General features: G+C 50.1%; 9 protein-coding genes across 9 annotated transcripts; 4 read left to right on the top strand and 5 right to left on the bottom strand.

The window, feature by feature from the left end:
* Window positions 1-2,224: 2,224 nt before the first annotated feature.
* TGAM01_v210172 (prefoldin subunit 2) lies at window positions 2,225-2,705 on the bottom strand (the record flags this gene model as incomplete). The annotated part of the gene is made up of 2 exons (XM_024550735.1): window positions 2,225-2,562; window positions 2,666-2,705. 2 exons carry the CDS (start codon window positions 2,703-2,705, stop codon window positions 2,225-2,227), a joined length of 378 nt encoding a protein of 125 aa, XP_024404524.1.
* Window positions 2,706-2,996: 291 nt separating this feature from the next.
* On the top strand, window positions 2,997-3,298 carry TGAM01_v210171 (hypothetical protein; the record flags this gene model as incomplete). Its single annotated transcript, XM_018805744.1, has 2 exons — window positions 2,997-3,030; window positions 3,096-3,298. 2 exons carry the CDS (start codon window positions 2,997-2,999, stop codon window positions 3,296-3,298), a joined length of 237 nt encoding a protein of 78 aa, XP_018660934.1.
* Window positions 3,299-3,653: 355 nt separating this feature from the next.
* On the bottom strand, window positions 3,654-4,119 carry TGAM01_v210170 (hypothetical protein; the record flags this gene model as incomplete). The annotated part of the gene is made up of 3 exons (XM_018805745.1): window positions 3,654-3,847; window positions 3,899-4,031; window positions 4,117-4,119. 3 exons carry the CDS (start codon window positions 4,117-4,119, stop codon window positions 3,654-3,656), a joined length of 330 nt encoding a protein of 109 aa, XP_018660935.1.
* A 378-nt stretch (window positions 4,120-4,497) lies between these two features.
* Window positions 4,498-5,199, top strand: TGAM01_v210169 (DAD family protein; the record flags this gene model as incomplete). The annotated part of the gene is made up of 4 exons (XM_018805746.1): window positions 4,498-4,776; window positions 4,846-4,903; window positions 4,970-5,033; window positions 5,133-5,199. 4 exons carry the CDS (start codon window positions 4,498-4,500, stop codon window positions 5,197-5,199), a joined length of 468 nt encoding a protein of 155 aa, XP_018660936.1.
* Window positions 5,200-5,426: 227 nt separating this feature from the next.
* Window positions 5,427-6,577, bottom strand: TGAM01_v210168 (hypothetical protein; the record flags this gene model as incomplete). Its single annotated transcript, XM_018805747.1, has 3 exons — window positions 5,427-6,197; window positions 6,275-6,358; window positions 6,413-6,577. The coding sequence occupies 3 exons, from the start codon at window positions 6,575-6,577 to the stop codon at window positions 5,427-5,429; spliced, it is 1,020 nt and encodes a 339-aa protein (XP_018660937.1).
* A 521-nt stretch (window positions 6,578-7,098) lies between these two features.
* On the top strand, window positions 7,099-8,260 carry TGAM01_v210167 (hypothetical protein; the record flags this gene model as incomplete). Its single annotated transcript, XM_018805748.1, has 3 exons — window positions 7,099-7,469; window positions 7,534-7,632; window positions 7,681-8,260. The coding sequence occupies 3 exons, from the start codon at window positions 7,099-7,101 to the stop codon at window positions 8,258-8,260; spliced, it is 1,050 nt and encodes a 349-aa protein (XP_018660938.1).
* A 362-nt stretch (window positions 8,261-8,622) lies between these two features.
* On the top strand, window positions 8,623-10,915 carry TGAM01_v210166 (hypothetical protein; the record flags this gene model as incomplete). Its single annotated transcript, XM_018805749.1, has 4 exons — window positions 8,623-8,673; window positions 8,764-10,266; window positions 10,321-10,560; window positions 10,640-10,915. The coding sequence occupies 4 exons, from the start codon at window positions 8,623-8,625 to the stop codon at window positions 10,913-10,915; spliced, it is 2,070 nt and encodes a 689-aa protein (XP_018660939.1).
* A 368-nt stretch (window positions 10,916-11,283) lies between these two features.
* Window positions 11,284-11,748, bottom strand: TGAM01_v210165 (hypothetical protein; the record flags this gene model as incomplete). Its single annotated transcript, XM_024550734.1, has 2 exons — window positions 11,284-11,423; window positions 11,514-11,748. Coding segments are annotated over 2 exons (375 nt in total), but the record flags the coding sequence as incomplete, so codon positions are not given.
* Window positions 11,749-12,198: 450 nt separating this feature from the next.
* TGAM01_v210164 (hypothetical protein) lies at window positions 12,199-13,059 on the bottom strand (the record flags this gene model as incomplete). The annotated part of the gene is made up of 3 exons (XM_018805750.1): window positions 12,199-12,432; window positions 12,498-12,941; window positions 13,009-13,059. 3 exons carry the CDS (start codon window positions 13,057-13,059, stop codon window positions 12,199-12,201), a joined length of 729 nt encoding a protein of 242 aa, XP_018660940.1.
* Window positions 13,060-13,681: the final 622 nt, after the last annotated feature.

Raw genomic sequence — 13,681 nt, 5'->3', positions numbered from 1 at the left:
GGGCCAATGGTGACGCTCCCGGCACGAGACGGCGAGCCTGTTGGTCCTTTATGAACCAGGTACAGATCCGCCAGAGGCGGCTACATGCATTCTGTGGTAACCTCTGAAAAGACGGCATTTCACCCATTTGAAGCAGCTCGAAACAATCTCCCTGAGACGCTCGCTGTGCCTTGCCATATCGCGGTTCACTTTATCAAAGGTGAGACCCGTTCACTGATTGGGCAGCAAGGGAAAATTGTCTTTGCTCTTTGTACTGCCCTTGTCCCTGCACATTGCTGATGGCTAGCCGGCTTGCTTGATGGATGGATGGCTGATGAGTTGGCTTGAAGCCCAGCAGCACTGGCTTGGGCACGAAGCAAAAGACATAGTACGCGTGAATGGTCTGTGTTCCATCGATGCACACAATAATGGCCTCGACGTAGTATACCTGGCACTGCACCTCATATTATTCGGGATGGATGCCGCAGGCAAGCTAAGCCGAATCGATAACTTCCTGCGTCTGCACTTCTATCCTCCATCGGTTGGGGGGGGTTTTTTTTCTCTCTCTCTAGGTATTTGCGTGTGTGTAAAAGAAAAGCGAGAGAGAGAGTCACGCATCTCGTTGTAGCAATGCCTAATGGCAGCAAGTACAAGCACACAGTACGTAGGCGCAGCGTTGTCGGTGAAGGTGGTTACACCAAGATGGGCTGTAATACTCACACGAGGTAAGCCGTTACTTGAAGCCTCCACAGCTGCAGTTCGCAGAAATCGCCTCATGTCAGTATCCGCTACTAGCAATTAGCAGCCCCCAATGGTCACCCAAGGCACACTCAAGCCGGCGAGTCCCCATCGATGCATATCCCTAGTACCTAGCGGCCCTTTTCTCTCTCTTTCATTTGCGCGCGGGCTTCTCTGTCCAACTCCGGCTAAGCGACGTAACATTCTAGAAACCATTCCACGCTTCTTTCAAGAACGCAGTTTCGAACGAGGTGTCACAAGCAAACACACGAGCCGTTGGAGGGGGAAAGATGGACGGCAGATTGAGAACCCCACTCCTGCATTCTTAAGCCGGACTTGATACCTTGTGGATGGGTCTCCATGTACTCCGTATGTACGTCCTTTAAAATTCTCGTGTGTATGGATTACGATTTCTAAGCCTCGATGTTGGGTAAGTCGAGGAGTGTGGCAGCACTTCGTTGTCGGATTATTTGCAAGGAAAAAACAAACAAGGCTTTCGTCGTAGCTTGCCACTTGGCAACGACATCCCTACGCTGGGTCATACGGCATACAGGTATGCAATGGTGACGAATTTTCCGAGGCGTATCCTCCTTCAGGCAGTCCATGGGAATATAGGTTCGGTGACGGATATACTCGCTGGTGTGATATACAGCAAGGCCAACACCGGCATGGCGCTTCCGTTGGGAAGGATGTTGGCCATGTAAAGTGACTTGTACGCATCCAGGCCTCCTCGAGATTGCAAATCCATCAAATTACACATACTGCATGTATCATTAAAAGACACTCAGGATCGCGTCCATGGATCCTTGCATGCATCGATGCAATCAGCCCTCATGTGCTGCATCATTGTTCAGAGGTGCGGCTGCAGCAAGGTTGAGACTGCATGTCGTTGGGCACTGAGGCGCCATCAGCACAGGGATGAATTCCGAGGGGCTGAACAGCCGGGCATTAATAGGATCCTTTGAATGCCAAGATTTGCTTTATGCGTCCTCAAGGGGGTATGGCCACGTATGAGTGAATCATGCTGCGTAATGAAACTGAATGATGGAGTGAAAATCATGTTGTTGATATCGTGAATCAGCAATGCATTGAGGATATCCATAGTAATCGAATGTGGGCTGTGGATGATGGATGATGGATTCTGTATAGTTGCTGATAGATGGTCATGCTCTTGCTTAGTAACCGCACGGGTGAGAACTTGAAATCTGATATGGCTGAGATTTGCCTTGTTTTCCTTCTTTTTTTATTAATTGCGATAAGCTGTTGTGCGTTTCTCTCACTGCTGCACTACTTGGACGTTATTCTTTTTCTGTTGGCATGACGCATAGATTAGCTGGCTGCTGACTCATGAAGAAAGACATGGAACAAACCTTCCACTTATCCAACTCATCCTGCTTGTTCTTGTACTGCTTTACCAAATCATCAAGGACCTTCTTTAGCCCCTCCTGGTTTGTTTGCAATGCCGGTACCACATCCTTCACCGTTCTCTCTACGAGCACACCATTGATCAAACGGAAACACTTTCGATCTTCTGCAAGCGGCTCCAAGGTTTCAAGAACCAGCCTAGAATAGTAATTAAATCAGCGGTGTGATAACGATATGTAGGACTGCAGTGAGGCGTAATGATGGGGGCCATGAATAGGGCAGATGTGAGACCTGGCGAGAAAGCGCGGGGGCCAAAAGTCGTTACATGAAGCACCAGAATAGGGGAAGGGAAAAGGTGAAAGGAGAGCAAGTGAAAGGGGAAAACGCACTTGTGCTCTTCAGCTTCCTGCTCAATGTCGCCGATTTTTGAAGCAATTTGCTGCAGCGTGTTCTTGAAATTCGAGTAAGTTGTTTGGAGATCTAGAGTATCGTCAGCACAGTGAAAATGAGATGAGAGATAGCGGAGAGGTTGGAGTTGGGAGTAGGGCAAAAGAAACTCTGTCTCCTTCCGATGAGCACATACCCTGCTGCTTCTTCGCAGGAACCTGCTGTGATGACGACATGATGATCGCTGTGGAAAAGAGAAAAAAAGATACAGAAGCCCGAAGAGAGAGGCCCGCTATCTCTATGATGCGCGATGTATGTCGAGGTCGAGTTTCTGTGGCCATCCCGCGCCATTGCAACCTCAGCACCGGTTGATTCCCGGCACTGGCATCGCTATCAGCGGGCAGCCCCAGCGAGACAAGCCGCCCAAGCTTTTCTCCAGATCAACATCCGCCTACGAAATACTCGATTCGCTCCACTACAAAAGTACATTAAATCAAATTCTGCGATTGCGCTACGATCAATTCAAAATGCATCCTCCTTTGCACACAATGAATGCTCTTCGTAAGAATACATGTTTCCTCAAAGCAATTATATCGCCGCCTTTTCTTCTAACAGCCGTCTCCCAGCTTGCGAAGACATTATTGCCGCTCTCGAAGAATGCCACGCAAAGGGCTTCATGCACAAAGCCACAGGCGCTTGCAACGATGAGAAGAGACTGGTAGACAAGTGTCTGCGAGAGGCGCGATCCGCAAAGCAAGCCGAGAACAGGTCCGCTGCGAGAGCAAAGCGAGATAAGCTCAAGGAACAGCAGCGAGAGTTGGGCCTCTAAGAGACATATATACGCCAAGGCACCCTTCATCTTATCGCTCTCCCAACTCAACCCTTACTGCAAAAGTCTATGCATACATCTTTGCTTCTCTATTCTTGTATTATATAGCCATATTATGTTACTCACGACCGGCGTTGGAAAACAAAAAAAGGACAAACTGGTGGCAAAAAGAATAGCCATTTTACCTTATCAATTTACAAGTTTTTTTTCTTTCTTTCTTTCAAGAAGCATGAAAGAGACCACTTGAAAACAAGTTTGGTGCTCATTTGGGAGTTAACGAATTGCTGAGATTTATTTAATAGCTAAACATATTCTATCTCTCTCCACTACACGGATACGCCAGAATGCTCCCCAGTTAAGCAGCCGCGCGCAGCGCTTTGCCAAAAGTGTAGAGGCCAAAGAGTGAGATGATGCTGAGCACAATAGGAACAGGCTTCCTGCCGCGGATTGCTCGAGGAATGGATGAGAATCCCAGGATGGCGGAGGCGAGAAAGCTCAGTTCAACGCCGTAGCTCGCATTGGTGGCAGTGCGATATCCACCGACGCCATCTGACAAGACACGTTAGCTAGGTCAGCAGCTGAGACTGGTGAATCACATACACAAGAGGCCAACCAGAGAGCCAGCGGCAATAGAGGGAACAGAGCCAGTTCTGGCAAATCCAATGGCACCGCCGCCGAAAGTGACGGTTCCCAGAATAAAGGATGTAGTAGCCAGAGGGTTAGATGTTGCCGCCTATAGTACAGAGATTGATGTCAGTCGATTTGCGCCCCGCCAACTCTCCAGCTCTACGCCGAGCAATTGAGCCTCAATGACTCACCATGATGAAGTGTGTTTGATCGCGAAAAAATTATGAATGGCTTTTCTCAGCTTTGAGCCTCAAGTTTAATACAATTTCTCGAGACGGACAAGATGGAGTGTCTTTATATGCCGAGGGCGTCGGTGCTCGGAATCGAGTGAGGCCGCAAACGCATTGACGTGATTGACAGATCAGGGCACGTGGGGCCCCCCAGGATTCCAAGATTCCGAGCCAATCACAGCTCGCCGACCTGCTTGGAGCTTTCGTGGCCGCAATTGTACCAAAGTACCTTGGAGGCCAGACTAAAGTGCTTCCAAGCAGCCGAATATCAATCGATATCATCACGAGCTTCAATTCCTCTCCAAAGCCAAACCCAGCACGCTCTGCCCAAACTCGCCCGCCATGGCCCCCAAGAAGAACGCGGCCCAACCGGCTCCTTCAGCCGCTGCGACCACCCAAATGGACACCACAACCGCGGGCTCAGTCCCTGCGGCTCAACATAAGCCATCATCGACATTGGCGAAGAACACCCCGGCGAACTGGGACAAAGTGCTGCAGAACATTTACCAGCATTACATGAACGAAACTCCACAGCGAACAAAGCTCATCGACGTGTTCCTCGCTTTCATCGCCGTCGTGGGCGCACTGCAATTCCTCTACTGTATCTTGGCCGGCAATTATGTACGTAGCAGGAGAGCTGGATGATGTGCTCTTTGGGAGGGTTGATTTGGTGCTAATGCTTCGTCGCAGCCCTTCAATGCTTTTCTCTCTGGTTTTGGAGCAACAGTTGGACAGTTTGTCTTGACAAGTACGTCTTCATACCTATATCTTACCTACCGAATCGATCGATCAACAGTGTCTAACAAAAAGCTAGTCTCGCTACGTATACAGACGGCGGCCGCGAACAAGAGCGATTTCCCAGAGGTATCTCCTGAACGGTACGATTCACATAATCATCCAATCCACTAAGCAGAGAATATATATCAACATGTAATTGTGCGCGCATCCTAGTCGTTGTGCTAACAGACGATTCACAGAGCATTTGCCGACTACGTTGTCTGCAGTCTGATACTGCATTTCTTCTGTGTCAACTTCATCAACTAAACAGCGGTCGGAGCTACTGTCGGAGCAGCAGTTGTGCGGAAATTACGTGGCGGAATAGCGACTTCAATAAAGCATATGGCGCTGGCCGTATAAAACATGGCGAATTCCTCAATCATATCTACGAGAGAGTTTACTAGAGGGAAAGAGAAAAAGCAAGTTTGATCCTAGCCAAGCAAGTAAGGAGTCTTTTTCGTTTAAGAGAAATATATCAAGTTCAAGTTCATGCTCTACGCTCCGCCACTATCAACTTCATCTCCTTTTGGCTCGGCCTTTGGTGGACCACCAGCTCCCTTGGGAGGCGGCGGCAGACCTGTGCCTTTGCTCTTCGGCGCATTGTCTAGCGCTATACTCTTCTGTTCTTCTTCCTTGAGGTAGTCGTCCATGAAATCATTGTTGGCAACATGACGCTCCTTCTTCTTCCCACCTCGCGGCGTACCACCACGTGGAGGCGCACTCGTAGGCGCTGAATCAACAATCTGGGCGGGCACCAAAAAGTCGCCTCCCGTAGGCGGCGGCGGCGGGGTGCTAGTTTGTGTTGAGATGTATTCGTTTGACCTCTTCTCGTTAAACTCCCCATCGAACATTGTTTCTCCAGGAGCGTTGACGGGTTCGCTCAACGGAGCTGGTAACCGGTGCAGCGCGCCGTAGCCCAAGGTGCATCCCAGAGCTCCATCTCCGCCCCAGCTTCGGCTAGGCTGTATCGTGACTTCGCGCGCGACGTTGTATTCGTTATTGTAAACGTATAATCGGAGCGGTCGTCCGATAAAATCTTCGACAAGCTCTCCAAGAGCACTTTCACCATGCAATGCGCCTTCGGGGCTGCCAAGGATGTAATCGCTGTAAGGTAACAGTCCCGCTACATCCGCTGGTGAGTTGGCTGGTACATCAAGCACGTGCCAAATGTTGGCCGCGAGCGAGATGGGCGCGAACTGAAGAGACAGTCCGAGCGAAGCGGTGTCCACGGGCACGGGAATATGCAGTTCTCTTATACGTTGGCCCTGCTCAGAGTCAAATAATGTCAGATTTCGTCGCTCTCTTCTCTTTTGGCGTTTAAGATTGAAGAACCAATGTATACCTTTGCGCTCCACAGTCCAAAAGTTACAGTTCCGCCGGCGCAGTTTTGTACTTCTTGGGCGAACAAGCTTGGGTCGGGATTATCCTGCGCCAATCAGCACTCTGTCGCACGCGAAAGACAGACGGGATTGGTATATACAATTGGTCTCCCGTTGATTCCAACGATATAATCAAACCAGGGCTCAATTGGTAAGTCGAGGTTCGTGTTCCGCAACACCTGGAAGCCAAACGAGTCGCGATCATGTTGATGTTGCGGGGCATCGCCATCCAGGCGAGACATGAACCGGTTCAGGGCGTTAAACATGGTCGCCGGAGTGTCTCTCGCCGCTATGCAAAGCTAAAGTATAAGTATTTTTGGTGGATGCAGAAGAGGAATAGATGAGAGTCTGGTGCTATGAGCTTAATGAAAAAGAAGAGTGACGTCGAAGCTCACCAAATGAGCTTGCCGCAAGCTGTCCCTTGAGATGACAGCCTTGCATAAGTGCCAAGGCACTAGTGGCTTAAAAAGCGGAATTGGGGGTGGATCTGATTGCACTAGCATTCTTGCTACATTCTCAGCCTCGTCTTGAAATTCACCTGTCGTCCTACATACTATTTTATCAACAGGGAAAATCATCTTATGCCTCTCAGATTCATCTAATCTTAAGTTTCTATCAAAATAGTTCTCATTCGTTGTCGATATCTGGTATATAATAACCGACTTCGGCCCTGCGCGACCCGGGTTGTCCACGCGTCTTACTCCAGAATTCATCAATCTATCTTATTCCATTACTTCACTCAATTTCGGCACGGATTTCATATTGAATAGACTCTTGCAACGCCAGCATGGCTCTAACTGAAAATGAGCCGACAAATTCCGTAGAGCTACAACTTGCGCGAGATACCCTCGGCCCTTTCATCGATGCACCCACTGCACAGCTCTTCTTGCCGCAGGCCAGGCAGATCCCTCAAGCTGCGTGGGAGATTATCAGAAACGTCCTTGAGAACAATCCCCAAGCAAGAGAAGATGTGGCCTGCCTGACTAAATTATTAGCAGAAGAGAGCCAAGCAGCACTGGACCTCAATATGGCCGACCTGGGCGCCAATGATACCGCGGAGCCTTCCGGCTTCTCATTAAAACCAGCAGAAAGGCTTCCTCTGACAGAAAAATGCCATCACTACGCAGGCCAGCATGAAGTCCCCTGGGACATCCAAAAGTCTGTTCTTTGTTACCAAGAAAGAAATACCTACCCCTACTCATTGTGCTAACTAGCCTTATAGATACTTCAGTCAACGATACTCCATCTTCTCATATTATGATGATGGAGTTTATATGACGGATGACGCGTGGTTTGGTGTCACACCCGAACCCGTAGCAAAGTAAGTGCCCTATGAGATTTCTTTATGATGCTCGCTAATTCTTCTCAGCCAAATTGCGTACGAATTATCTGAAGACCACTACGATCCAAAGAAGACTACCTTGATTGATGCCTTTGGTGGCGCTGGGGGCAATACAATTGCATTTGCTCTATCCGAGCGATGGGAACGTATAATTTCCATCGAACGTGACGCTGATACGCTTGCTTGCGCCCAGCATAACGCTGAGCTGTACGGCGTTGACCCGGATGCAATTACTTGGATCCTCGGCGACAGCTTTGACTATGTTGATAAGCTCGTCAATTCACCAGAAACGCTACATCCGGACCTGAGAGTTGATTTGCAGACCACCATGGTCTTTGCCAGCCCTCCATGGGGTGGGCCTGGATATAGAACTGATGAGGTTTTTGATCTGAGTACGATGCAGCCCTATAGCCTGAACCAGCTACATGAAGCCTATAAGAAAATGGACCACCTGCTGTTCCTCCCAAGAACAAGCGACATTCGCCAGATTGCGAAACTCGCACCAGGGGGACAAAAGCTTGAAGTTATTCAATATTGCGTGGAGGGGGCCAGCAAGGCCATGGGCGCCTATATTCCGGGAGAAGTTTCACCAGCGTCTGAAGAATGAGTCCTCACCACTTCATCTATGACATGTATGATTATGAGCGTCTTCATCAGTGTTTGAGCAAAGGATTTATACTTATACCAGAGTATATATTATTTACACATATCCCAAACTTATTCAGTATGTTATATGAGTAAAAAGCTCGCGAGACTCTTTCTTGAATGACGTTGGTGGCAAATGCTGTTTCCTGTGTTGATCAATTAAGATCGAGTTGCACAGTTTGTAAAATATTTACGTACTGTAGAAGGGTTTTCTTAGACCTCTCTACCAATCAACGCGGCCCGCTCGAAAGAGACTCTTTTCGTTCCTTGTCCTCAAGCGGAGCTATAGCATCCGATTTGTTTAGAAAATAAAATACTCTAGCCATGGCCAAAGATAAGAAGAAGGGCGGCTCGGATGCCAAAAAGGCAAAAAAGGTAGCCATCAATTCAGAAAAATCTCTATTCATCACTACCCCTCCAAGTGCTGCCCCTCCATGGGACATTCGCTGACCGAATTTCATGTAGGCTGAGAAAGCTGCCAAGCAGGCCAGCAAAGGAGAGAAAAAGATCAAAAGCAAGACCGCCAAGCTTGAGGGCAGCGATGCCGAGGATGTCGACTTGGATGCGGTGCTGGAAGAGTATCGCCGCCAACAGGAGCAATTCTTGAAAATTACGGAGACGGTTATCGACGGGCCACCAAAGCCCCGATCAGCGTCTACCATTATGGCTTCTCCTCATGAGAACAACAGTCTGCTATTGTTTGGAGGAGAGTACTTTAACGGTTCCGTTGCGCAATTCTTCAATGATCTGCACATATACAACATCAACCGCGATGAGTGGCGCTGTGTGACTTCTCCCAACGCACCTCTCCCACGATCCGGTCATGCTTGGACGAGGTCGTCAAATCCAGCCTATGTCTACTTGTTTGGCGGAGAGTTTTCATCTCCAAAGCAGGGTACTTTCCACCACTACTCTGATTTCTGGAGGCTGGAGCCCGCAACGAGGGAATGGACCAAAATCGAGGTCAAGGGCAAGGACAAGAGCCCGCCGGCGCGAAGCGGACACCGGATGACTTACTGGAAGCAGTACGTCATCCTGTTTGGAGGCTTCCAGGACACATCCAACCAGACAAAGTACCTCGCAGACTTGTGGATATTCGACACTGTCAACTACGTCTGGCACAGCCCCGTTCTTCCGCCCGCTCAGCTCAAGCCTGATGCCCGATCTTCATTCACCTTCCTGCCATCTGAACAAGGAGCTGTCCTTTGCGGAGGCTACTCGAGAGTCAAAGCCACGGTGCAGCTCAAAAAGCAAAAGAAAGGAAGTCAACCTCAGGGGCAGAAAAACGTTCTCCTGCCCAAGGTCCATGAGGATTGCTACTTTCTTAGAATGACTCTGCCCCCAGCTGAGGGAAATTCAAATGCTCCTCCAACAGTAAGATGGGAGAAGCGAAAGAAGCCGGCCAATGCGCCTACGCCTTCTCGTGCCGGAGCTACCATGGCCTTTCATAAGGGTCGTGGTATTCTTTTCGGCGGCGTCCACGACGTCGAGCAGAGCGAGGAGGGAATGGACAGCGAGTTTTTCAATCAGCTATTTGCGTGGAACATTGAGAGAAACAGATTCATGCCTCTCGCTGCACGAAAGCCGCGCCAGCAGAAGAAGAATACATCCGAACAGCGAGTCGGCAGACGTGGCCGAGCTCAGGCGAACGAAGAAGAGCTGCTGCGACAGCTGGCGGCGCTCCAAGCTGGAACCTCGCTAGAGAATGCTGACGATATCGAGCTGGAAAAGATGCTTGAGGAGCCGGAGGAGGAGGAGAAGCCCACTAGAGAGATGCCGGTTACTATGGAGCCGCCGCATATGCGCTTCAACGCTCAACTAACGGTCCAGAACGACGTACTCTACATCTACGGCGGTACTTATGAAAAGGGCGATCGCGAGTTTACGTTTGACGATCTGTACGCCATCGACCTCGTGAAGCTGGATGGATACAAGGAAATCTTTAACAAACCCGTGGAAGACTGGATTGTAAGTGTTGCTGTATACAAAAAAGGGAACAATGTGCTGACCAAGGTTTTCCAGGAATCTGAGGACGAGGATGACGAAGATGATGAGGATGATGACGAGGATGAAGACGAGGAGGATGAGGATGAGGATGAGCAGGACGAGCCTGAGCTGCTTCATACAGCAAGCAAGCGTAAGAAGAAGCAAGATGAAGTATCGGAGGTTTCCTCCGAGGCACCCACGCCATCGATTACATCGGAAGAAGAAGAGACCGATACGGCTGCCACATCAGTCGATGATGGCTTGCCCCATCCAAGAGTAAACTTTCCCCATTCTGTTCCATTTTCTGCCCCCTTTTTCATACAATTTGTATATCTAACGATATCATCTAATTTAGCCCTTTGAATCTCGTCGCGAATTCTTCGTCCGCACATCGGCAGAGTGGCAGGAGATCCTCATGACCAACCTCCGCTGGAAGAACATCCAGCCAGAGACGCTTGCCATCAAGGAGATCAAGGCCAAGGCGTTTGAGCTGTCCGAGGAGAAGTGGTGGGATTGCCGTGAGGAGATTACGGCGTTGGAAGAGGAGCAGGAGGCGGCGGGCATTCAGGAGGTTGTCAGTCTGGCGGAGAGGGGAGATGGTGGGGCTGCTGGCGGTGCGAGAAGGAGATAGGGCACTGGCTATTCTACTCGAGGGACACATTCACGGAAATCATGTCTAAATTGGTTGGATATTGGCATACTTTGAGACTTTCTTGGATAAACTCTAGCGTTATATAGCAACGTTCAGTTATGTCAGCCTCTGATTACAACCTCGTAAAGGCGTGCTGCAAGAACACATCATTCTTCAATCTCAATCACACTGTTTGTGCACTTTTAAACTCAGTCATGTCTTTCATTTCATGCTGGCAGCTAATACTCAGAGATACACATCCCCAACGACACTTCTTACTTCAAGTTCTCTTCAACTACCCCCTCCGCCGACCACCCCGGTTTCTTGCCCTTCACCCATAAAACCATCCCCGCCAGCCATCCCACGAGTCAGTTGGGAGATGCGGCCATGGGAGGATACTGCTTGCCGTCGCGCTCGACCTTGGGCTCACAAACGCAGCGGTCCTCCTCGGGGATGGTGTCCAGCACACCTGGGATGTGCATCCCGCAGCCCCACCAGGTTGCTTTGTCTAGAGAATGGTTGAGTATGGATAATCCGTTTATAGATATGTGTAAAAGAAAGGGAGATGGATGCAGTGAAAGAATGAGTGAATGCTTACTGCAAGTACTGCAAGCGGCCTTTCGACACATAATGGCAGAGATTTTCTTGTTTGAAAGTGGGAAGGTTTGAAAAGAAAAAAAGTGCGTCAGAGAACAATGTATGATCGCTATAAAATGCTCATCAGAGAGATCTATAGCAAGAAAGAGAAAACAGACGAGTATATAAAGAAGAGCAAGTTTAAGCCCGCAGTGGCAGAGAGCTTCTTGCACGTAGTCGCCGGCCGAGAAACGGAAGCTGACCAAGTCGGCGAAAAGCCCCGCTTGGCGGCCAAGGTACAAAGATACAAGGGACTTTAGTGCTTGGCCTGTCCTGTCCGAAGTCTAATCAGACGGCGGCCATTTGCGACGAGCATCGGCGTCTACTCTTTACAGCAAGATACGTTCAATCGTAAGATGAGATATGAATTATGAATTGCGTTAATATCAACTGACAATCTTGCAACAACAGATTGAAGTACCCATTATATCACTTCCTATCATCCATCGTTTGCCTCTTTCTCGGGGAATACCTCGTCCAAGCCCACTTTCCCTCCAGCCAGAGTCGCCATGATCCAAACAAAGTCCTTCCCTTCTCTTTCCATTCCTGATGCCCATCTCTCCTATTTAACAGGCCCTCAACGCCGTTGTACGAAAACCAATAAGCACCACTAATAACTGCCCAATATGAGAACCAAAAAGCGCTGCCTACACCGCGTTCTGATCACGGGCCGCCACCTCGCTCTCCACTATGGCTCGGATGAGATTGACGGCTAATTCATGACCTTGCTTGAGCATCCCTTCGGTAGGATCTGCAGGCACGTGGAAGAACAAGACTTTCCTCGGCTTGTTCTGCTTATAGCAGGTTGCCAGGCTTGAGTAGTAGATGAAGTCGCAGAGATAGCGGCCAGCGTCGTCTGAAATTCGGAGATCGGTATCAATCTATGCGCATACGGCAAGCTTTGTGTCAGTGCTAATAACGATTGCCCAGTACTAAACGGCCTTACCGAGCTGTGCTGCTGCCACCTCTCCCAGATGTCTTGCATATCCAAGTCCGTCCTCAGAGTCTCCGGCAGGCCGTGCCAAACCCAGTCTTCGCCTCGCTCCCCATCCAACGAGTCGAGATGCTTGCCATCGACATCGGGGCTCTTATACCCTGTGCGATGTCCGCGACTCTCAATCTGGTACATGGGCCGCGGGCCGGCCATGCCAATGTGGATGACGAGATCAATCTTGCGACCGGCATACGTCTCCTCCCAAAAGGACGGCACCAGCTCCCTCACCGTCTTGTAGCTGACTCGGATGGGCTCGGGATGCACCAGAATGCGGACGGGCGGCGTGTTGACGGCATATCGTGAGCTGGGGTCCTTTGCTCTCCGCGCCGGGAGGTACTCTGGGAGGGATTTGGCGATTTCCCACGACGGGTTGACGGGATATTCAGGCCGGAAAGGCTGGGAGCAGTATCGTCAGCATCGTCCAGAACGCGGAATGAGGAGAAACGGCTGCGGTTACACAAACCTGAAATCCAGTGACCAGCACTGTGAACTCGTCCTGCACCTGAGAGCCCATGATATAGGATATATAATAAGGTATGTCCAAGAGGAAGAGCAGATCCTTGAGTATTCAGCAGCTTAGGACAACCAAGCAGCCACAGCTCTGAGATATTAGAGAGGTGGTGAGAAACGTCACTTTTGGAGGACCCAAGATTGCCTTAATATCTTTTAGCCAACAAGCCACGGGCACCGCTTAGGGCAACGCCTCCGCGAGTTGCGCAGAACCAGAACCGCGCCCAGAACAGGGCATTAGTTCGGAGCCCGCCGAGGTACTACTATGTAGATACACACTCGTTATCTATAGATCAGGTACAGGGCCTTGGCTGTTGCGACGTAGCACAGGCACAGCACGCGGGCCTTGATGCGCAGTCTCGATTCTTGGCAGAGGCCATCAATTGCCACCAGACCAAGCTGCTATCATGCGACAGGTCTTCCAATTGCGGGCACAGCGCTGTGCTGTCGCTGCTGGTTAGGCACGCACGCCATTATAACCCGCAGCCTTCCGAGGTGCGGGGGATGGACCGCTAGAGCGCGCTAGGGCTGGACGGGGGGGAGCTTTGCCGCCTGGAGCTGGCGAGTCCACTGGCAGCTCTGGAGCTTGCTTCGGCAGATGTGCTCGCTTCCACGTACACGTAGCT

Source organism: Trichoderma gamsii (assembly GCF_001481775.2).
Source record: "Trichoderma gamsii strain T6085 chromosome Unknown Scaffold_57.2, whole genome shotgun sequence".
Taxonomy (NCBI): Eukaryota; Fungi; Ascomycota; class Sordariomycetes; order Hypocreales; family Hypocreaceae; genus Trichoderma; species Trichoderma gamsii.
The sequence above is the reverse complement of the archived record's forward strand: the minus strand, read 5'-3'. Positions and strand labels throughout refer to the sequence as shown.